This window comes from Heteronotia binoei, chromosome 4 (genome assembly GCF_032191835.1).
Source record: "Heteronotia binoei isolate CCM8104 ecotype False Entrance Well chromosome 4, APGP_CSIRO_Hbin_v1, whole genome shotgun sequence".
In the NCBI taxonomy this organism is placed as follows: Eukaryota; Metazoa; Chordata; class Lepidosauria; order Squamata; family Gekkonidae; genus Heteronotia; species Heteronotia binoei.
In genome coordinates, this window is record NC_083226.1 from 59,079,097 (window position 1) to 59,104,147 (window position 25,051).

General features: G+C 41.7%; 1 protein-coding gene across 3 annotated transcripts in view; it reads right to left on the reverse strand.

Annotated features, from left to right (window-relative positions):
* KDM4C (lysine demethylase 4C) overlaps positions 1–25,051 on the reverse strand; it is a 390,817-nt gene that overhangs the window by 155,902 nt on the left and 209,864 nt on the right. For all 3 annotated transcript variants that reach the window (XM_060237364.1, XM_060237363.1, XM_060237365.1), the window contains exons 11-13: positions 18,929–19,167; positions 17,030–17,346; positions 9,289–9,400 (exon numbers count right to left, since the gene is read on the reverse strand). In XM_060237364.1, coding sequence (XP_060093347.1) covers positions 9,289–9,400; positions 17,030–17,346; positions 18,929–19,167 — 668 coding nt within the window. The remainder of the gene's footprint in view (positions 1–9,288; positions 9,401–17,029; positions 17,347–18,928; positions 19,168–25,051) is intronic.

Sequence of the window (25,051 nt, forward strand, 5' to 3'; positions counted from 1 at the left end):
TACAATGACAAGAAATATCACACAGTATAGGACAATGCTTGTGCACGCTTTCCATACCCAATAAGTACTGGGGCAATACTACAAGGTATACTTTCCTTTGGATAAGAACATATGAACCACCCTGCTGGATGAGACCAAATGTCTATCTAGTCCTGCATGCTGCTTCACAGAGCCTCTAAAAAGTCCATACAGATAAAATGAAGGCAACAGCCTCCTCCATGCTGTGACTTGTGTTCAGAGGAGTTCTGCCTCTGAACATAGTTTTCCTTCACCACCATTGGTATTGAACAGATAAATCTATTTAGCTTCCTTTTCAAATTATTTAAACTGGAGATTATTGTTACATTTTACAGCAGATAATTCCCTAAGCTATTTATATACTGCTAACACAATTCTTTCTTTTTGTGTCTTGAAATCTACTGTCCATCAACTTCACAAGGTGACCTCAAGTGGAGAAATATTATGAGAGAAAGAAAAAAAAAATCTGTCCACTTTCTCCAAACCCTGTATCATATATTCTAGCACTGAAAGTATGGCCCCATCTGAAGTCATCTACATCTGGTAATTAGGGGCACATAGAAAGAAAAAAGATACTTCTGCAAACTTAGGGGACTCCACAGGTTTGTGGAAAAATTTAACTAAAAAATAAATTGGGGGGGGGGGGTAAATCCCCCAAACAAAAACATTGTCTGAGTGAGCATAGGCAATGCTCTTACCTCCTCCTCCTCCTGTTAGTGGGCCTGGTGGGGGGGGCACAGAAAGCCCACCAGGAGTTATACTGGGGTCACCAATGACAGTGGTGATGGTGGTGGGGAGCTTCAGTGTGCCTACCAGGAACTGCACCAGCACTGAGAGCAGCCAAGGTGGAGAGGGAAGCTTCAGTGGGCCCACAAGGAGCAATCCTGGGCTTGCCACTGACAGCACTAGCAGTGGAAGAAATGAAAGAAACCATATCAGGCTCTAATGCAGCAGCAACGGCAAGGAGTGACAAATATAGATTTTATATATATGTATTATATTTATGAGATAGCTTAATTTTGATATGTTTAATTTGATATGCCTCATTTATTGTTATTGTAATGATTTTTAATGACGTAAGCTGCCCAGAGCCCGCTTTGCTGGACAGGGCATGGTATAAATCACAAATTAAATTAAATTAAATCCAACCCAGTGGTTGTTCTTTCAACCACTGTATTGATGGAGCATACAATCAGGTAAATCATACCAGTCATGTGATTCTTTAAATACTCTATGTTATTAACTGCCACCAGATATTTGGTCACTTGCACAGTGACTTGGTTTTCTACATCTCTTAGTAACCAAGACACTTAGTAACCAAGAGTCAAAGCCGGTTCCAAAGTAATAAGAGAATTAAGTTTGATCTTAAACCTGAAAGTACAGGACAATCTATTACCATATGGTCAATACTGTCTATTTGATTTGAACTACAAGTACATAATCTATCAGAAAATGGTACACCTTGGTATCTTACCATTAAAACAGCAGACAGCACTGCATTCAACTGTGCTAACATAAATGCCCTTCTATATCTTGATACCATCAGCAGAAGAAAATATCTTGGCAATTCCATCAGAGAGGGAATGCCATTAGCAAAAGTAGAACACACTCTCTGGGTTCTAGTGGTCATGCTTCTTTAATCTAGATCCTTCAGATGACGTTCAGATCATAGTACAGGGACCTTTCCAGTGGGGGCTCAAGGAAGCAGTGGTTGTCCCACTCTTGAAAACCTCAGATCCTATGGACCTGACCAATTACCGCCCAGTTTCTAATCTTCTTACAGACAATCTCCGCAGGTAGCTGGACCAAGGCGGGGGGTGGTGCTACTGATTCTACTCAATCTTACAGCAGTGTTCAACACACTCAATTATCATCTACTAACTCACTGCCTTGCTGATGGGGGAGGGGGTCAGGGTAGCCCTGCAATAGCTCACCTCATTTCTCCATGGTCAGGGACAGAGGGTGGTGCTGGGAGGGTGTCTCTGAGGTACTTGTTGAAATGCGGGGTCCTCCAGGAGGCACTTCTCTCCCCAATGTTATTTAACATCTACATTCACCCCCGTGCCAGCTAGTGCAGAGTTTCAGGCTAAGGTGTCTTCAGTATGCTAATGACACCCAGCTATTTCTGCTGATGGGCAGCTGACCGGATGCCACTCCCATGACTTTAGACAAAGATCTAGAGGCCATGGTTGGGTGGTTAAAGCAGAGCCATCTGAATCTGAATAAGATGGAGGTTCTCTGGTGCGGGGGTGCCTTTTTCACCCATCAAGACCATCAAGAGTCTGGGTGTGATCCTGGATGCCACCTTGAACATATATATGAAGCTGCCTTATACTGAATCAGACCCTCGGTCTCTCAAAGTTAGTATTGTCTTCTCAGACTGAGAGCGGCTCTCCAGGGTCTCAAGCTGAGGTTTTTCAAACCTATTTGCCTGGACCCTTTTTTGGAGATGCCAGGGATTGAACCTGGGACCTTCTGCTTCCCAAGCAGATGCTCTACCACTGAGCCACCGTCCCTCCCCCTTGTCTATTTATTTATTTTATTACATTCATAAATCATCTAATCCCCACAACTGTGGGATTCCAGGTGATGTACAACATTCTAATACAGTAAAACCATATAAACCAGTAACAAGCAAATAATACATCAGTTTAAAATCAAGTGGCAAAATTTATAAATTTCCTCCCATTTCCATAAACATGAGGGGAAGGGGTTATGTCAATCTGTGGGGGCGGAGAGCAAAAGAGGATGGAGCAGTGGTGGCCCAGACCACAAAAATTGTAAAGCTGGTGTTTTCTCAACTGCAACAGGTTAGGAAACTGTCTCACCCCAGCCTAGCCACAATAATTGACGTAACAGTCATATCCAGGGTAAACTATTGTAATTCACTGTACGTGGCCCTACAATTGCACCTGACCTGAAAGCTCCAACTGATCTATGTGGTTGTGCGGATCCTCACAGGTACGCCTCAGACAGCACATTTTCAACCTGTGCTATGTGAGCTGCACCAGCTTCCAATGGAGCACCAGATCCACTTCAAGGTTCTGGTTTTGACCTTCAAGGCTATTAGCTGTCAGGGACTCATATACCTTTGGGATTGCCTCTTTCAATATGCTCCTGGAAAAGCATTACACTTCAGCAATAAGAAATTTCTGGTTCTTATTGCCTGAGAGAGATCTGGCTGTCCTCAACCAGAATCCTGGTGAAATTCTCTACCATCCATACCCTACCAGATTTATTATCTTTCTATAGGGCTTGCAAGGCAGAGATGTTCCACCAGGTATTTGGTTCCGGAAAGCAATGGCCTGGCACTCTCAAAACCTTTACCTTTCTCCTTCATTCCTCCACACACCCCAACCCATGGCTGATGGAAACTGAAATTTGTCATCATCTTGGCTATTGTATTGCTTGATTACTGTTTTTAAGTAATGTTGTTTTAAACCTATTATTTATTGTATTCTACTTCTGATGTAAGCTGCCCTGAGCTCTGCTTGCAGGGAAGGGCAGTCAACAAATCAAATGAAATAAATAAATAAAATAATTTTTATCCAATTGCTCAGTTCCTGTCTTCCCAGGACAGCCATCATTTTATTTGTTATATTTAGATGCAACAACTTACTCTCCACCATCCTATCCCAACTGAATTTATAAGGATCACTTCTAACAAGCCTCAAAAGGCTTGTTTCACTATTATATTTTAAAATTTTTGATTTTTAAATTAAATACTGTCTGGCACACTTTAGCCTCCAAAGACATTCTTTCTAGTCCAAGCAATACATTATGGGGTTCCCAGAATGCAGCATAAAATTAACAAAGGGCAGTCAATATTTTATGTTACCATATTAATCCTAATGTCTGCTGCATACAATAACGTTAGGGAAGCCCTAACACTGAAGACATGAATTGCAGCTGGGACATACAATATAAAAAAATCCCACAGTATAAAAAAAATTCTTGTGATGGCTCTAGCTGAACTAATGACAGTTCTTACTGCTGAACTCAGATGGATCTTCCAAGAAAGATTAGCCTGAAACATTACTCCCAGATATCTGAACTGCTCAACTTGATCAATATTGTGACCAGCAACTGACCATTTGAATTTTCTGTGCCCTCATTTCTTACTAAAAGGGAGAACTTGAGTTTTCGAGTAATTAATAACCAGGCCTTCTTCAGAACTGTAATCTGAGTAGGATTGTAAGAGTATACACATTCCCATCACTGATCTTGCAAGCAAGATTATATCATCGGCATATAGTAGTGATGGCAAATTATTGGAGGCTATATGTGTGTGTGAAAATCATTGCAGGACAGGAAGAACCACAAATCATTAATCACTTGAGCAGAAGGGGAGTTAGAGTTGATGAATCAAAAATAATAATCTTCTGTCCTTAACTTCTCCCAGAGCCTTTTCTAGCTACTGAGTCAAAAGCAGCCTTGAGGTCTATGAATGTAAAAGGATCAAGTACTAAAGACCAGGTAAAAGGATCTGGTATAGTAAGTGAGGTAGATGTCTTCTACCTAAAACCCTGGAGAGCTGCTTCCAGTCTGAGTAGACAATACTGACAGACCAAGGCAGCTTCATGTATTCATTAGTTCCTATTCTTGAAACATCATCCTCCATTCTGGACTATATTTATTATTTTTATTTATTTATTTTATTTATTACTTTCCATTTATATCCCACCCTTTCCGCAAGCGGACTCAGGGCGGCTTACAACATTATAAAAACAATCAGTCCAATAAAACATATAAAACCATAATTTACATATCAACTTTAAAACCATTCTATAGCGCTATATCAGAGTTATTAGTAATTTTTATCCAAGAGAATAAATACCTGCCTACCTGAGATGATTAGTCCTCTCAGCTAATTAGATATGGTATTAATCCTTACTTATTCTAACAAGAGAGGATTTGTAATAGAGAAGATGCACTGTTCTCTTCACCCCTCTTCAGCATACCTGTGAGCTTTGGCTTGGAGCCTATACATCCTTCCCCAACCACCAAACTTAATTGAAATCAAGGCATAGAATCTACAGAAGTAAAAACATTAATACACCAATTTCTCAAAAGCAATTATCGTATTTTTCGCACCATAAGACGCACTTTTCTCCCCCAAAAAAGTGGGGGGGAAAGTGTGTGCGTCTTATGGAGCGAAGGTACCATACATACCTTCCTGGGGGGGGATCCGCTGCCTCCGTCCCGGCGCTTCCCGCGCCTGCCTGCCTGGCTCCAGCTCTGACGCTTACAGCAAGCGCCAGGATCGCTCCCTCCACCCTCTGAACCCAGCGCTTGCTTTAAGCATCAGAGCTGAAGCCATGCAAACAGGCAGGGAGAAAGCATGCCGCCCCCTCCACAGCCGACGCTTGCAAAGCGCTGGGTTTGCGGAGGGGGCGGGTGTTTCCTCTGTTCCTGACTGCCTGGCTTCAGATGCTGCTGATAGCAAGGGCTGGGATCAGAGGCAGCCAAGGGCTGGGATCGGAGGGGATCGGATCGGAGCAAGGGCTGGGATTGGAGGTGTTTGCGGAGGGGGGTGTGCTTCCTCTATTCCAGTCTGCCTGGCTTCAGCTGCTGCTTATAGCAGGGGCTGGGATCCCAGCCCCTGCTATAAGCAGCAGCTGAAGCCAGGCACAGAGGAATCACCCCCCTCCGCAAACCCATCGCTTCACGAAGCGCTGCGTTTGAGGAGGGGGGGGCTTCCTCTGTTCCTATCTGCCTGGCTTCAGCTGCTGCTTATAGCAGGGTCTGGGATCCCAGCCCTTGCTATAAGCAGCAGCTGAAGCCAGGCACAGAGGAATCACCCCCCCCCCCGCAAACCCAGCACTTCGCGAAACGCTGCGTTTGCGGAGGGGGGGCTTCCTCTGTTCCTATCTGCCTGGCTTCAGCTGCTGCTTATAGCAGGGTCTGGGATCCCAGCCCTTGCTATAAGCAGCAGCTGAAGCCAGGCACAGAGGAATCACCCCCCCCCCGCAAACCCAGCACTTCGCGAAGCGCTGTGTTTGCGGAGGGGGGGAGTGATTCCTCTGTGCCTGGCTTCAGCTGCTGCTTATAGCAAGGGCTGGGATCCCAGCCCCTGCTATAAGCAGCAGCTGAAGCCAGGCAGATAGGAACAGAGGAAGCCCCCCCCTCCTCAAACCCAGCGCTTCGTGAAGCGATGGGTTTGCGGAGGGGGGTGATTCCTCTGTGCCTGGCTTCAGCTGCTGCTTATAGCAGGGGCTGGGATCCCAGCCCCTGCTATAAGCAGCAGCTGAAGCCAGGCAGACTGGAATAGAGGAAGCACACCCCCCTCCGCAAACACCTCCGATCCCAGCCCTTGCTCCGATCCGATCCCCTCCGATCCCAGCCCTTGGCTGCCTCTGATCCCAGCCCTTGCTATCAGCAGCATCTGAAGCCAGGCAGTCAGGAACAGAGGAAACACCCGCCCCCTCCGCAAACCCAGCGCTTTGCAAGCGTCGGCTGTGGAGGGGGCGGCATGCTTTCTCCCTGCCTGTTTGCATGGCTTCAGCTCTGATGCTTAAAGCAAGCGCTGGGTTCAGAGGGTGGAGGGAGCGATCCTGGCGCTTGCTGTAAGCGTCAGAGCTGGATGTTTTAAATTGGACCTCCCAGCAATGGCTGCCGATGTTTCTCTATGATGTAGAGTAGGCTTTTTTCTTTACTGCTTCCTGTCTCTGTCACCTTCAACCTTATAGATTGCTTGACGCACTTCCTGTCTTGCTCAGTAGAGTTAGAGGACTGTTCCAGTATATTCCTGGAGATCTTGATCTGCCATAAATCTGCCATAAATTGTAAGACTCACTTATTGCTTAAGACTCACTTAGTGAAACCACTCACGTAGTGCTGTCCTTCTATGTGGAATAAATTCCTTGAGTACTAGGCACATTCTGCTCATGCAATATGTTGGCCTTGCATGAGTGTGATCTGACTACTGCCAGTGGAATGCACTCTGCAATACAATGGAGGAAAGTGCTGTGCATGCTCAAGTAAAGTATAAGATCTAAGCCTTTGTATTAACCTAGCCAGGAGATGGGAGTTTACTATTTTACGACTTGTATTTATGTTGTCAGTATATGATTTTGTGAGCTGCCTTGAGCAAATCTCTGGAGAGGTGGCATTTAAATTTTCTAAATAAATAATCAGTCTTCTACCCATACAAATTTATAATTTGAGTGATGTGGCATTCCCTGTGGGGCATTTCAACAGATAAAAATCCAATTAGGCAGAGTAAACTGAAAATAAATCTGGGCAGGTACCCTTCATGCTATGTTGCTTGTCATTGCTTTGGGTTTCCTCATTATTAGGAGCTTCAGCCTTTAAAAAATTATGGCTATCTCATTAGGAAATAGTTCAGAATCACTATATTAACACAGTACTCAAAAGAAAACAATTAACTGAACAATGATATCCACAGAGATTGCTTTATTTTTTCCTTTATCACCTTCTCTCTGTTTCTTAGTCATTTCTTTGCTATTGTAAGAGCAAGAGGTGACTTGAATATAGATGGGCTCAAATGAAGATGGTTACAACAGCGCTGCTTATTTCCATTTTTGTTATAGCTGTGGTCAAGTAATCACATACATGGTACCAAGCCTAAAGTATATTAGTATACATAGGAATGAAGCCTGAATAGTCAACTCTATATTTATCGGTTTTCCTTTGTCTTTAAAATAATTAACATTTGGCAGAAGGAGAACAAAATTTTTATCAAGTCAGCAGCTTTAATATCTCCCAACAAAGCAGAATCTCACTTCATAACTACCCCTGTGACCTCATACAATTAGTTACAAGAGAAATAATGCTTTGTATTGGTTTAAATATTAAATCCCAATAATACAATCTGTTTTTTAAAAAGATACACAAAAGCAGCTAATTGAGTTGCTAAGAGATAGTTTAAGGAAGAGAAACGTTTTTTTGAAAAAAGGAATGACAAAAGAAATGCAGAATTGCCCTGACGATCTGAAATGTATTATACATCACAGAATTACGTTTACATTGTTTGGAGTTAAAGTATATTCAGAGAGGTCAAAAATACTTTCATATCACATGAAAATTGATATAATACATATTGCTGTGATAAAATATGATTCTGATAGCATGATTTGTCAAAACAGAGATACAATCTGATGGACAGTACTATAGCTTACACTGCAAATACATCATAAAGGAAAATAACCATGGTAGATTTAAATATTTGCATAAGCAGTTGCAAAATGCACCCTTTTTCTATTTCATCAAGAATTTGAACAGACATGTTCACCTGATTCAGCAATTCTGAGTAAACTGAATTTCCAAAGTACTGAACAATCAAGCCACAATTCTCAGAATCAATGGCAGCACCAACAAGAAATCTGCATTCATGACAAAATCAAGCCAATCAATTTGGAGGCATATGTTTTGTCAGCAAGGACTGGATGCTCAACCGACACTGAAAGATGAAGGAATTTCAGACCTCAAATGGCTGACATCTAACCTATTCTTTCTTCTATTTTACCTTTTACCTTCCAGCTGACCTGATATCTGGATTAGCATTTTCTTTTATCATAAGTGTAGCAGCACTGCTGAAGACAAGTCACAAAAAAGGAAGATGCTGTGTAGAACATGCTGTCAGCATCTCAGACTGATCAACATTAATGCACACCATGGGGAAGCTTTTCTCAACTAGACTGACAAAAGCAAAGCACTTGCACACAGAATTCAAAGTTTAATGAAAGAAACTTGGTAATTCTGATATTGCTCAGAACAAAAACAGTGTCTCTTTCACAAACCAGATAATAACCAAGGTCAGCTGGAGAATCAGATTTCTTTCAAGATCCAACGAGAATGCTCATATTAAAAAAGAGAGAGAGAGAGAGCAAAGCAGTTCGCTGTTGGTTCAGAAGGCCCAGAGGTGGTCTGTTTAGCTCTGCTTGCATTCATTCAATAAAGTGCAATGTTCTGTGCTAAAGCTAATTGCTGAGAAATCCAGCAAAGACTAGCTGGTTGCAGGATGAGCTTATATCCTCCATGTAGTATGTAAGCAACTACGTACTGTTCTGAGCTTCTTACAAGTTCCTTTTAATGCGTTTAGAAGGATTTAACAGACAAAAAAGGTAGAAATGTACTTTAAAAATTACATTATGTTGAAAGATTTTGATGCAGTTTATTTACAGCAGCAATGTTTCTGATGCTTACTCAAAATATCTTTGGTCCTTGTAAAATGTTCGTCTATATGCCAATGTATTTATATTGGCTTAAAGATATATTATTTTGAGAGGATGGTAAAAGCATGCTCACCTTCGTCACTTGTTGCCTGCTGTTTAACCAATGTCATAGGAGATCTGGCAGGGGGTTTGCTTAGTGGATGTCGCCAGCTTTTAGATGCTTTTGATCGCTCTCCTTGATTTCTCTAAAAGAGATAATTTAATTAAAATATTTCTATACTGCCTTTCCTTGCAAATGTGGGCTCAAGGCACTTAATAGCATAAATAAAAAGAGGCTGATAGCAACAAAATTGATGCAACTAAAAAGCTTCAAAAGCCAAAAGACACAGTTGAAACATCAGCATAAAATGCCAACAGTACACAGCAATTGTACCATGATCATAAAAGTCCCCAAGATAAAAACAGAGAACTCAACGAAATAAAACTCCTTACAGGTTCTTCAAAAAACCACCAGGGAGGAGACAGTTCTCACTTCCACTAACAGACCACTCCAGGGCATCAGCACAATCCCTGCAACGCTGTTGAACCCTCATCCAAAATTCCCTATGAAAAATGGCAATGAGGAGAGACTAGTACAATAAACAAAGCTGCCATACAGGTTCATAACATAGGCTTTGTTAATGTGCTTAGCAAATTGGGGGAGGGAGTATATACACATAAGGTTACTCCTGTAAAAAATGTTACATGCATATACATGTTATCATTAAACAAGATGAATATTATTAAAATAAAATTGACTAGAATTAGAAGACAGTCAAGAAAGCATAATGAAAGTGACATTATTGCCAGAGAACAGAACACATCTTTATGACAAAAACCTTAAGTGCTAATGCAGCCAGGTGTTCCTCAAGAGAAAAAGACAGAAATTGCAGTTGTACAGGGGTTTTGAAGTAAAAGACACTTCTGATCAGCAGTGCTGAGAATCTCAGAATTCAGTTTTGTCACAAAACCATCAGGGCTCCAAGTCTCACTTGGGAATTGCTTTTCTTAAGCTGATTCTGTGGGACTTTGGCTTAGCATGGTTACTATCAGGCAGCCAGATGAGCAGTTTAAGTGGGAGTCCTGCTGTTCCTTTTCCCCATGTTTGGTACTTCTGCCATTCCTGGTCCCCTCCAAAAAACAGGGAACACAAGAAAATCTCTTTTGTGGCTGATAAAATAATTTGGAATTCTTAGGGATGGTTTCATGGCCTTCTTTTTTCCTGTAGAGCATACTTTACTAAAACACTAGGCAATTGTGAGATTTTATAAGGATATATAGCACTTGAAATGGCCTTGACAGCTGACTGCATACAAGAAACGCTGTTTAAGGCAATGGTCCTCAAACTTTGTGTCTGAAGATGCTGAAAACTTTTCTAGTGACCTGTGCGTTGATGCCATTCAGCAATGCCCTCTCCTAATGATACAAAACAAGTGGATAAAGTTTCCAACAGGCCTGAAGAAAAACACCCTGTCCTTTTAATAGAAGTGCATGTGGAAATGGACAGCTGAAGTGTCTCACAACATGGAGTTAAATAAGTCCATATCAGAGTGACATGGAGTTGGCAGCCCTACAAGAGAACCCTGAGTCAAGAAATGCCCATACTATTCCTTCATAGAGGCAACAGCGACTACTCAAAATTTAAATTAGTGAAGCAATTATTTTTCCAAATGCTTTCAAGATTACATCCCCCAGTGTTGAGGACTGAATAAAGGCCTGCAATTTTTAAATTGGTATTTTTCCAGTAGACTCAAACTGAAATATACAGGTAAAAATACCAGCCTAATCCTGGGGTTAGCTTGGCTTCTCCTGCAGACTGGTTTAAACCAACCTTCAGGAGAAGGCACCACAGAGCTGCACCAGCAGGGAGCAATCAGTTTCCTGTGTGTCCAGGCAATTCCACTGGGCTGACCTCTCCTGCCACCTGATTTAAACCAGGCAGCAACAGAAGGAAGCACGGAGCTGTACCTATAGGGAGCAATGAGCTCCCCATGATCACACCCATCTCAGCTGGGCTGCTCTCTCCTACCACCCAGTTTAAACTGGGTGACAAGAGAAGGCAGCACAGAGCTGCGCCTGCAGGGAGCTCTCAACTGCCCACCAGCCCAGCTGATCTTGGGCTCGCTTCTCTTGCAGTCCAGTTTAAACAGCTGATTTGTGGGCTGATGTCTGCAGACCCTTTGAAGTTTAAAGGGAATGCATAAGCCTGCCTAACAAACAACTGTTTTCAGATCTATTTGAAATTCCCAACTACATCTGGGATTTCCTTGGGATTCCCCCCTCCTGAGAAAACCCAGAAATATCTGGAAAGCAGAAATATACCCTGTTTTATGATCCTGGGCCTAGTGAGGCCTACAAGCTCCAAGGAAGCCAGTGTCAGAGTAGCTATGGGGCCTACATTTTCCATAATTCCTTCTGTCCCTCTGATTGGGTGGGCGAACTAGCTCAGAGGAATGGGACTTGGGCAGAAACATAGAAAGGCTAGATACAGACAGTGTTCTCTCTGGGCATGCTAAGCTGAGTAGAACCTGTAGCAGGAGGGATCCCTCATTCAAGGAGGGTGGTGTTGTCATTAGAGGAAGGAACATTTAGGTCAGGGGTGTTGAACTCATTTGTTATAAGGGCCAGAGCTGATATAAATGAGACCTTGTCAGGCCAGACCATTTGTGTCATAAAACACAATGTCAAGTAGCAGAGATATAAACTTTATAAAAGGCATAGATAAACACAATTAAAGATTTTTTAAAAAAAACTTAAAACATGCTTAAAACGTTAGCACTTGGTGCTTTATTTGTAACTTTCTCCTATGGGCTCCAGGGAACTGGGCAAAAGAAGCTCTGGCTCTTTCCTTCCTTCCCTGGGGGCCAGTAAGGAGAGCAGCCTCAGCCAATAAAAGGAAGAGAGGCTTGGCTGAGTAGCTCTGCTGTGCGATTGAGAGAGCCTGGCAAAGCAAGCTCTCCCTCCCCCACACTTCCCCCAAAGGAGGAGCCTCAGCCAGTGGAGGAAAATAGAGATTTTGTTCTATAGCTCCAATGTAATTAAGCAAGCCTGGCAAAGCAAGCCATGATGGAGAAGGAAGCAAGAGAGAGGGAGAAGGAAGTAGACAACAGTCAGTTGCTCAGATGCCTGATAGGAGCCCTCTGGGGGCCTGATTCGTCCCCCGAGCCACATGTTTGGCACCCCTGGTTTAGTTAATTGCATCAGGGCTTTTATTTCTTTGCACTACCTTTGTTGTTGTTATTCTCATATTCACTGTTACACAAGTTTTTACAACCCACTTTTTGTTTTGAGCAGTTACAATAAACTTATTGTTATACTGCTTAGATCCTCACGTCTCTTCATGAGGTCACAGGTAAGGTGTTTTGTTAAGTAGGAAGCCAGAGGTGGGTAGGTGCTCTGCACTCTCCAAGACAGACCCTTACCAGAGTGGTGGCAGCCAGTAGAGGCCCTCCCTGGTCCCCTGCTGTGTGACATACCAGAAAAATACCAACAAGGTATTTTTCAGGTTTATTTTCATCTCGGGTAGATCCAAATATACATCCCTAGGAATCAGTCAGTTTTCTTCATTTAATACATGCTGAGATTCCTTTAACTGTAGCAAACTCTTCGAATTTACTGATTCCTAGGATTTTGTATGAATGTCCAAACTCTGCTTATTACTGAAGGTGAAAAAATATCAGTGGATATTAGGTAATAGCTCCAAACTTCTGTTCCAACTGTTAAGTTGCCTATAAAGCTTGGAATTCATGAGACTGGCAGTGAGCAATATGAAATGGAATACTCTGTTAGTACCCTGGAGCTGTATCGCTTCCTGACACTGCTAGGTATAGCCAGTTGAGGAAACAGGATGTTGACCTAGAAGGATCATTGGTTTAATGCTGTGCAGCTGTTTTCATGATTTAAAAAATAGGATGGATTCATTACACAACAAAAGGTTGCTGTGCAGAATGACAAAGGGTTAGCTTTTTCAACAACATTCCTATAAATGCTTTTGTGCTACTACAAGACAGACACAGCATGTAAACATATTGGCAAATATTTGAAAACCCACTTAGGAATATAGCTAAAAAGTACCCAAGCAAATGAATTAAACATAAGCTGCAATATACAATCTCACCATTGAGAAGATGCTTATTAGCACTTTATATTAAAACAGAATGACCGGCTTTGGGACTGGTAAATCTCCTCTCTCTGTAAAACAATGATGAGCTTGCTATTTATGTCTGTAAAAGGGCAAGTGCTGTTTTATTCTTAGCTCAAACGTATATTTCCACTCTCCTAGGAACATCTGGCATCCAAAATGGGCTGTTCTCTGCGGGTGCCAGGAGCAGATAGAGCCTCCCAAGTTAGTGGATACAGCTATGCTATTATTTCCTGGCATCTCAGTCACATGAATATTTACAAGTTCAATGGGAAGACATCAGAATTAGATGGCTTTTGTAAATGGGATGATACGAACAGCACTTCTATGCAGGATGGTGGCTAAGAGAGTGTAATGCACCAAAAACAGTCCTTAGGCCTTCTACTATCCTTTCAGCTTCAGCCAGCCACCCACACCATGAATTTAAATAATACTGCTCTGTCTCAACAAAAGCAATATATAGTTACGATAAATGCTCAAAGGCACTGCAAAAATGTCATCTAATTATTTTGATGTAGTTTAATTTCTTCAGGTTGCTGTAGATAGTCCTCTCCAAATTAACACAAAGAATGGGGGCATAATATACACACTGCACAGACAGGTCAGAGCTTTCTGTTAGGGAGTTTTTGGAGTATAGAAACCTTTCCTAGGACTCCCATTCCCACCGGGTTCAGTAAGGGGGTGAGGAATGACTGGCAAGAACCCCATAATTTGAAAGAGAGAGAAAAGCTGTTTCCAAAGTTTAAACCATTTATTAAAATTAAAACCATAACACAAAAACCTTTCAAACATATAAGACCCAAACTGAAAAATATGGATTAAAAATATTGCACATCCTGTTAGAAGAATAGACTGGCAATGTCTCTTGCTCAGTTCTCCAAGACCATAAACACCATAGAGCAAAGGTGTCAAACATATGGCCCATGGGCCAGAACTGGCCCCCCAAGGTCTTTAATCCACCCCATGTGCAGAGTGCTCCCCACACAATCCCCCTTCCCATTAAAGATTTACTGCCAATTACTATTGGGGTCAGCAGTAAGATTGGCAGCTCCACATGACTGGCTTTTTCCAGGTGGCTGTGATCAGCTAGTTACTGTTTTCCCATGCAAATCCCACCCCCTTATTACTTGGATACTCCTCCCTCTCACCTTGCTACTGTGGGTCTGTGTGTGTGCGAAGCCAAGTTTGAGTTCAGCAGCACCTTAAGACCAACTAAGATTTTAAAAAGGTATAAGCTGGGTCTGCTTTCTCTTTCCCTCCTCCCGCACGTCTCTCTGTGTATGAAGCCAGGTTTGAGTTCAGTTGCATCTAAAAACTGATGGAGTTTTCTTTAAAATAGGAGCATGTCTGATTCCTCTTTCTCTCTCCCCCTCCCTTGCATCTTTGTGTGATTGAAGCCAAGTCTGAGTCCAGTTGCACCTTAAAACCAACAGAGTTTTCTTTAAGAGAGAAGCTGAGTCTGATTCCTTCCCCCCACCCTGCATTTCTGTGTGTGCGAAGCCAGTTTTGAGTCTAGTTGCACCTTAAAACTGACAGAGTTTTCTTTAAGATAGGAGCTGGGTCTGTTCCTCTTTCCCTCTCTCCCCCTCAAGTCTTTGTTTGATTGAAGCCAAATTTTAATCCAGTGGGTCTGTGTGTGTGCAAAGCAAGCCACTGAAGTGGACATTAGGCTGAGAGTGTTTGTGCAGACCAGGTTCACCCAGCACATTTCATTTTACAGACTTGGGATTTTGAAACTAAGCCTCCCAAATTGTAGGCTCATACTGACCAATATACATTGCTGTTTGCCTATTATTGCACTGCCTGTTAGGAGTTGTAGTTATTTTTCTGCAGCAGACTGTAGTTTTGTAGCCAACACTCCAGCTTAGTTTTGTAGACTCCTCACTCCAGGCAGCATGGGGGCATCAGCAACAAAATAGTGCAAGAAAGTTAATGTTTTAAGCATATTTATATTTTAAGTTAAAAAAAAAAAGGTTATGTTTGTGGGGGGAGGTAATTGTGAATTTCCTGCATTGTGCAGGGGGTTGGACTAGATGACCTTGGAGTCCCTTCCAACTCTATGATCTATAACATATTTATTTGTGTTTGGTCTGTGTCTTTTATAAAGTTTTTATCTCCGCTACCTGGAATTACATTTTGGGACATACATGGCCTGGTCCAACAAGGTCTCATTTATATCAGATCTGGCCCTCATAACAAATGAGTTCAACATCTCTGCCACAGAATAAGCTAGATAGCTAGGACAATATCAGTTTCCTTTGTGTCTGCTCTGCTTTCATTCACTCTCTCTGATAAGTTGTGTCTCATTTTGTTATAGAATAGCTGGCTGTACAAAGCAGGGAATGCAGCTACACCACAAGGTCAGAAGTTTATGCAACAGGCAGGGTCAAAAGTTTATGTACAGGAAACACTGCCTAGCCATAAAAGGGTAGGACGAAACTTAGTCTATGCTGAAATGGGGAAATGAGAGTTAACTGATGAAACGGAAGTAGTGACCGTACAAGCGTCACGTATAGCTTAGGAAGATGGGGAGGGGGGAAAGGGGTGTGTGTGTTAGATTGAACGGGATAGGGCAGGAAGATTGTGAGGCTGTTGACCGATTGGTCTACATAGTCAGGATAGGCGGGACAGGGGAAGTTTAATTTGAGCTGCACTCCAACACAGACTTCAGAAATTTGGGTGAGACTGCTTGCCTGATCTCTCCTTGATTTGCAAATCATGAAATAAAAGCTTGCTTCTTTGACCCACACGTCCAGAACTCCTTTCTTTCAAATGGATTGGCCTTCTGGCCGTAACATCTCTACCCAAAAGAACGTAATCTCAGGGAACTTCCTCTTTGTTCTCCTACTTTTTGTTCTTCTTCCTTGCATGCATCAGGAGGAACAGCATGGTGTCTCTGCTCCTGATCTCTACTAAGCAGATGGCCTACTATCAATACAAAGCCATCTGCAGTTAGTTAAAGTAGACGCTCTTTCTTTCCACTACACTTATATGTTATGTTTCTTTAAATAAATCCACCAGTATTGGTTTCTTAACTAAAGCAAAGGCTCTCTGTGTAATTTGTGAGATAGTGTGGTAACCATTAGACTAGGCCACACTGCTGCGCTGAAGCTCAAAAGGAGCACTCTGTTAAGTGAAGGCAAGGACGGCTGCCTGACCTGACCAGCCATCCTAAACCAGACCCAACACATCTCTACTTTCCTCTCAGACCTATTTGAAAACAAATAATTAACTTCATACAGGGCTTTTTTGTAGAAAAGCCCAGCAGGAACTCATTTGCATATTAGGCCACACCCCTGGTGTCACCATTGTTTCACATGGGGCTTTTTTGTAGAAAAAGCCCTGTAGGAATTCATTTGCATAGTAGGCCACACCCTCTGGCACGAAGCCAGCCGGAACTCCATTCCTGTGTGTTCCTGCTCAAAAAAAAGCCCTGACTTCATAGCTGTTGTGAGACTTGGGTGAGACAGAGTGTTAAGTATACGACACACAAAAGTGTTAAAAAGAGGAGGAAAATATTTAGATATAAGAATAAAACAAACAAAAACTGTCTAATGCCATACCAGGCACTTTAAAAAACCAAGGTCTGTTCATAGAGTTTTGAACATATTCCAAGAAACAAACAAAAAAATGGAGTTTATCAAAAACAATGGATAGATATTTTTATTCACTCCTCCCCAAACCCTTCTCTTACTAGTGATATTTCTCCAGGTTCCAGGCCACTTTCACTGCTTTCAAGGTCACTGATCTCATCTTCTTCTGTAGATACACTGATAGTTTCTTCTTTCTCCAAACTCTCAGCTTCAGAAGAAGCATACTCTACAGCCTGCCTTGAAGAAACTGAAGATTTTAAATCTCCTTCCTTATTACAGCTAGCAGATGAAAGCAAGGCCAGTCCAGATTCCTCAGGACAGAACTGAACAAAGGCAGAGTTTTCTTTCTCTTCATCTTCAGTTTGTACTTTTTTCATTACAGGATCATGGTTAGGATGTGTGCTTGAAGAGTTGTGAGCTAACAAGACAAAATTCAAAGAGTGAAAAAACAATACTTGAGAACCACTGGTGAAATCTGGAATAAAAAAAACAGCTTTGGTAACTAAAGAATTGCAAATTATTTAGAGCTCAAATTCATCTAAACCAGCAGATGCTGTGCACTTTCCACCCATTTCAATGGGATTTCTACACAGGCCTCCAAAATGAATAAAACACAGCTTCTATATACAATAGACTGATTTTCTGGTACTAAACAAGGAGGTATTTCCAACATAACATTTGGGGCTCATAGACAAAGTTTCTAAAGCAATTATCTGAGTACCTCTTTATGCAAACATTAAACTTCCCAGGAGAATGATCTTAGGTTTCTTTTAATGGATTTACCTCTAAAAGTCTGCATAGGTAACTAATCCTTATGAAACTTTCTCTCTTCTTTCTCTCTATATACGCTTCCAATTCTTTGTTTAAGCTCCAGCATAATGTCCAGGTCATTGTGTTGCAGCAAAACTAGTGGTTTATACCAGAAGACTACTGTTAGCCATGAAGGTGTCACAAGGCTCTTCATTCTTAGCTTAATATTAGAATTAGTCCTGGCAACTGTTGCCAAATGAGCAGGAAAAGCCCATTGCCCATTGCATAGAGGTAAAAACTGACAAGAAAACCCTGCTGCTTGTGTCAGTCTCTGGGAGGGATGGAGTAGTACAGAGCATAGGTCAACTGTAAAACAGATGGGGGAAAGAATGGATGCTAAATACAGGAAACTTCTATAGAAGATAGCTGCCTCTATGGAGTAACTGGAAGGAATCCAGAAGGATACACATTTGTAGCTATTTTTAATAGCTGTCAGAAGTTGACAAAAATACTAAAATAGTGAGGCCTGCACTACTACACCTACATTACAACAGCATTATGCCATTGTTAATGTTTAGTCCTCATAGGGATGCCAGTCCCCAGGTGGAGGCTGGAGATCCCCTGATTTTGGGGCTTCCCCAAACACCACCCAGCTGGCCAGTGGGGGAACAACTGTCCACAACCCCGCTCGAAAAGAGCAGGTGCCATGCATGTCTGCCATGCAAGTGGCAAATTCATGACTTGCAGGGCAGGTGCTCAGGATGCCCACTCTTTTCAAGTGAGGGCCACGTGCATCTACCCTGCAAGCAGCGAATTTTCCACTTGCAGGGCAGACTTCCACTTTCTTCCCAATCATTTAAAGGGAAGGTTCACTTTAAATGAACAATGTCTTTACATTCTAATAGGCTTAGAGGGCTTTTGTTGTAGCAGGAACTCCTTTACATTTTAGGCCATACCCCCCTTCCCTGATGTAGCCAATCCTCCAAGAGCTTACAGTAGGCCCTGTGTAAGAGCCCTTTAAGCTCTTGGAGGATCGGCTACATCAGAAGTGTGTGTCCTAATATGCAAAGGAGTTCCTGGTACAGAAAAAGTCCTGGGCTTATGGGTGTATTAACACCATAGTACAATGTAGGAGACATTCTTTGGTTACATGAATCAACTCATAATATGGAGATTGTCACACAGATTTATAGAATCACACAGTATCAATTACTTATGAATTCTACAGGAAATAATATCATTTTCCTCACCTGAGACCTTTTTGCTATCCAATAAATTCTGATCCATCTGTATCGTTCTTGTGTCTTGTTCTGCCCCAGAAGACACTTCAGTGTTTACTGTCTTTATTTTCTCTAATGGCTTTTCATTGACCTTGAAGCCATCCATAGGTGCTTCAGTGGCTGTGATTTCTGTACCAACCAGTATGGTTGACACTTTCTTGTCCTCTGAAGTTTTAAGCTTTTTTGATCGTGATTGGGTATGCTGGAAGCTGTTATAAGAGATACTGCTGTCAGAACAGAATGTCTGGCTAGGATAAGATAAAATAGATTCCAATATAAATGTCCCTTTCACCTGCCTAAAGAAGCTTTTTTAAAAAAAAAAACTTTATTTTTTCATCTTTTTGTGTTGAGATAGTGTTCATAATTTATTAAACAACAGATTAACAACTGACTAGATTTAACCTCTTAATCAGTTAACACAGGTTAATCTTTAAAGTTAGTTATTAACTAAAATAACTTCAAATAACTCAGTCGAATCAAATTTGAAAGCTAGTTACCTGGCAAACCATTTTTTAGAATATGACAAAGACTAACATACATTAACGTAATCTCCCATTTGCATTAAAGTTTGACAATGATATCAAACCCCTAAATATATAAAATATTTTGATTGAGTATTCTTCCATAGTCTCATTTGCAAAAAAAAGTGTTATTTTCAACAGTTGTACATACAGTTTTCATAATAGCCATCAGAATATAAATTAGGGGAAATCATACTATACATTGAAACATACAGAGATAGTAATATTCTTAACCAGTAATATTGTTCTTTAATCCATTTATACCCCACAAAGGCTGTCACAAAGGCTCTCAAAGATGACTTTTTAAAAAATGAAATGCAAACACAAAGGAATAACAATTAAAAATAGAACAGAGTGGCATAATAACAATGAAACAGAGATGCCCTCTATGTGTGACCAAAAAAAGTATGAGTAAACAGGACAAATTCACCCGGTGCTTAAAAGACACTGATGTAGATGGCAGAACTGAGAGGGAAATCCCACAGCCAAAACACCAACACAGGAAAGGTCTGCTTTCATAGTCACCTGCCTTACACAGTAAAATGCCCCTGACACAGATCTCAGATGGTGGTGAAGGGGCAGCCTCTGAATCATTAATTAATTAATACCCCCAATAATAATAATATTTATCATATTGAGTAAAAATATGCTTTGTCTTCAAACTAAGGGGTCTGTTGTAAAACTGTCGTTAGAAACTGACTATACCGCCCAGCGGGTGTGAGCTCTAGCTGTAAGATTAGATAAGGGAACAGCCTCTTACAGGCGACTTGCTGTATATAGATAAGTAAGGAAACTTCGTCATGGCATTTTACCAGGGAGAATTTAGTGGAGGCGGGACCCTTTGAAATCAGATAAGCCTGTGGTGCCTGCCTGCTGGTTTTCTGTGTGAATAAAACTTTCCGTATGTAGAAGGATTTTAACTCAGTCATTTTGGGGACCCATGCGTGACTGGGTTCTGCTTATGGTACCATAAAGTAAACCTCGCTTCAAACCAGTAAGTCTGTGCGGACCTTGTTATTTCTTCGCTTCATTTTGGTGCACTGACCAATGGGAATAATGGGGTAGGATATTTCCTTCCCTTTGGGGTGGCTGCATAGCTATCTGCCTTCCACCTTCATGGCAGGAAGACCGGACTAGGCGCCACGGTCACATTTTTTATCAAGTCCAGCTCTCTCCGCCCCAGTGGGAGAAGGTGTCCGGTTCGCCAACCAAGATCCCATGCCTGGTTGAACCGACGTGTCCAGGGAATTGGAAGATCTTTAGGATTGTGAGTATGAACTGTCTGGGAATTCTGATTACCTCTCCTTAGGAGAGACGAAGGGCCTGATCACCCCTTAAGCTCTGTCTATTAGGCTCCGCTTTGAAGCTGAAGCACAGAAGCTAGGATCTGGGAGGATTTCTGTGGTGTGTGTGCCTGTGTGAAAGAGAGGAGACGAAGCCTCTAAGCGAGAGGGACTTTCTCTTGCACAGTTCCCAGTAGGGTAGGGTTGCCAAGTCCAATTCAAGAAATATCTGGGACTTTGGGGGTGGAGCCAGAAGACTTTGGGGGTGGAGCCATGGGATATTGGGGGCGGAGCCAGGAACAAGAGTATGACAAGCATAATTGAACTCCAAGAGAGTTCTAGCCATCACATTTAAAGGGACAGCACACCTTTTAAAATGTTTTCCTTCCATAGGAAATAATGAAGGATAGGGGCACCTCATAGAATTGGACCCCCCCTGGTCCAATCGTTTTGAAACCTGAGGGGTACTTTGGCGAGAGGCACTAGACACTATACTGAAAATTTGGTGCCTCTGCCTCAAAAAACAGCTCCCCCAGATGCCAGATGTTGGAAATGTAAACAGAATGAAGGTTCTTTCTACCATATGTGGTGGACTTGTGAAAGAGTGAAACAGTTTTGGCAAATGATTCAACAGTTTCTAGAATCTTGGGATATGAATTTAAGAGAACTCCAGAGACTTTCCTATTGGAATTACAAATGGAGAAATTTCCAAAAGAAGATAGAACTGTAATTTGGTACTTGCTTTCAGCTGCTAGGACATTATATGCGCAGTTATGGAAGCAAGATAAAATACCAGAAAAATGGGGTTGGATTGTAAAAGTTATGTCATGGAGTGAAATGGATAAACTTACAAGAATCTTGAAAGACTATGATTTAGAGGGATTTAAAATGGATTGGGATAAATTCAGAAGATGTATAGAAAAAGAATGGAAAGTAAAAGGACATTGGGTGATTTTTGAGAATACCACTTAGGTTTTCAGAAGAAGAAAAAAGGTGAACTATAATAACTGGGTGGGACTTTATAAAGTATAAGAAATGTGTTTTTTTTTTATTTCAACACGAAACATAGAAAGGATTTTCTAAACAAAACACTCAGAAAAGATCAAGCTCTAACAACATACTATAGGTGGAGGCATAAAATAAGATAGATAAGCATGTAGATGCCTCTTTCCACAGGTAAGAGGTTCACCAAATAGCTTAAATAGGAAGATTGATATGCACAGTTCATAGATGGAACATAACTATAAATGACATTAAGAGAGCAAATGAAGATATACATTTGAGGAATGCAGAGCATTATTAAAGTTCAGATTTCTAATGAAGACTAAGAGTTTTCAGGAATTCTGCCTAGTGAATTACCAACAAATCTAGAAAAGGTATTTCTATGGGAAACACGACACTGAGAATAACTGGGTCACTGGTAAGAGGATATTGTTACCCAAGGAAGAGGATAGTGTTACCCACTCTCACACCTATGTGAGACTCACAGAACAAATTTTGGATGAGCTGGCACAGAGAAAAATGGGGTTCAGTGGGACTTAATCACCCCACTGATTTCCAGTGGTTTAAATTCTCTGATCCAGTTCTCTAATCATTTTGGGTCTGATCCCTCGCATACATGTATGTTAAAGCTGGCATTGTTCTATTGAGGCCTCCGTTTTGTTTTGTTTGTTTTTGAAGTTTTTCTTATTTTTGACAATTTCATATATTCCAAAGCTATAGCAAAAGTTTTTCTTCCTTTTTTGTGACCATTTTCATAATCCAGGGGTTACCAACTCTGGTAATCTTTTCTTGGAGTTCCAATCTTGTGCACAATTTCATGTTTTCTTTTTTAAAATTCATATTTGTTGCAACAAAGTAAAAAGCCTCTCATGAACCTCTAGGTGCACGCTTTCTATATGGATGTGCACTAGCCTGAATTATGAGAAGTGATGCACAGGTTTATATTGTGGATTTATGTCCTGCATAATGTATGGTGTATGAAATCTGCTCTTTATCATTGGAAGGTAGAGACCTTGTCAAACTGAAACTCCATGTGAGGAGAAGTCTCCTGTCCAAAGCAAGTGTGGTAATTTAGCTAATGTGTGCAACCCTATCTCAACGGGATTGGACTCAAGTTATGTCAATCTGTGGACAGCCAAGGAAAGCTTAAAAGGGGAAAAGCACCTACTATTGTTGTTTTGTTTGTTTGTTTCTCCAAGTATGTTTTCCAGGCTCTTCCATATCTATCCAGAGGTCCTGAAATTTGCCTGGCCATGCCTCATTGATGTTGGAAGGAAGGCCTCCCTCAGAACCCCATCCAAACTGAGTTGTGGAGAAAACTAATTTCCAGGGAAATTCCTCTGCCTAGCAAAAGGCTAGTTGCCTCAGCTGATCACAACAACAGCCCCACTGCCAAGTTGTGTTTCTAGAAAAAGAATTCCTTTTGGCTGCAATAAAAACAGATTTCCCTGTGAAAAGACTGTCATGCATAGAGCACACAAACCCTCCATGAACTCAAGAAAGAAGACCTTTTGTTAGACTAAGGGGGGAGGGGAACAAGGAATTAGTCAGGGAATGGTTTTTCTATTGTAAATATTGTGGCCAAATGTGGACTGCCTGCAACTGGCAATGTTTCCAGTTATGTCTGAATGTGTGTATCTTAATCACCCAGATTACAACAAGGTGTTTGCCATAAAGACACATGAGTTGATCCAGTTTATAGCATGTCACTTGCATATGTCCCAGATGTCCTTGCATATGTATCCCTTCCCCCCTCACACACACACATCTTCTCTAGATGGAAAAATACTGGGATGTGCCAGTGTGAATGGATAATCCCATCACTGTCTCTCCTCCTCCCGTGACCCATCTTTAATCACTGTCTCTCCTCCTCCTGTGACTCCAGCTGTAAGATTAGATAAGGGAACAGCCTCCTACAGGCGACTTGCTATATATAGATAAATAAGGAAACTTCATCATGGAATTTTACCAGGGAGAATTTAGTGGAGGTGGGACTCTTTGAAATCAGATAAGCCTGTAGTGCCTGCCTGTTGGTTTTCTGTGTGAATAAAACTGTCTGTATGTAGAAGGATTTTAACTCAGTCGTTTTAGAGTACCCGACTGGGTTCTGCTTATGGTATCATAAAGTAAACCTCACTTCAAACCAGTAAGTCTGTACAGACCTCGTTATTTCTCTGCTTCAGTGGTCAGGTTCATACAGGAGTAAATGGATCTTAAGGTACCCCCATTCCAAGATAATTTAGGCCTTTATCAGTGAATATCAATACTCTTGAACTGTGACCTTCAATAAACCAGACGTTAGAACATTTATCTTTGTATAACAGAAATTATACAGTCTGACTGCTCAATCCTTGAGCAGTTGCACATTTTTCAAATGAAGGTAGCTTCACATAGAACATGGGGCATCATTCTGTAATCACCTGGGATGTTATATGAAATAAGTGTGGAAAGATCAGTCCTACCAAATAAGAGCCACAGTTGACAAACAATTCAAAGCTAACGTAAAATGCTTTATGCAACAGTTGCTCCCTGAGCATCAGCTCTTAAAGCTGCATCTAAAAGTGCTTCAAATAGATGCATTTGATCCCTAAGGATGAGTGTAACTATATTCAGAACAGGGGGAACAGCCCCATGCTTAACTAATCATTCATTTACCAACCGTACCTCTGTCTAACGAGGATTAAGATTCCATTTAACAGCCCACTGTTGTGACTCTGCACTGGAAAGCCAGTTTGATATAGTGGATAGGAGCATGGACTCTAATCTGGGAGAAAAGGGTTTGATTTCCCACTTCTCCATATGTACCTGCTGGGTTACCTTGAGTCAGCCGTAAGTTGTATCAGAGCTGTTCTCGAAAGAGCAGTTCTCAAAAGAGCTCTCTCAGTTCCACCTACCTCACAGGGCATCTGTTGTAAGGAAAAGCCCTCTACTTTTCATACATATGGACATCGTGATCACCAATATGGTTGCCAGGGTGCCTGGAGTTTTGACTCGCACACATCTGCTCTAAGAAGTGGACTTTGCCCACGGTTTCTAAGGCTTATGTGGATACTATAAGCCTCAGCTTTGCAGCAGCATTCTACATCTCTGGATGGGTGTTAGCCAGAACTTCCAGCTGTTCCTTGTGTGCCCAGTCTTGGCTGCTGCAGTGGAAGAAGCCATGCCACCATGTTTCCAGCCTGTTTCCATGAACCAAAGGCTAACACCACCAGAATCCATCTTGTTTTCCTGATTCCATATCCAACAGCTGCTTCAACTTCTGCATAAGACAATCAAGCTTATCCAAG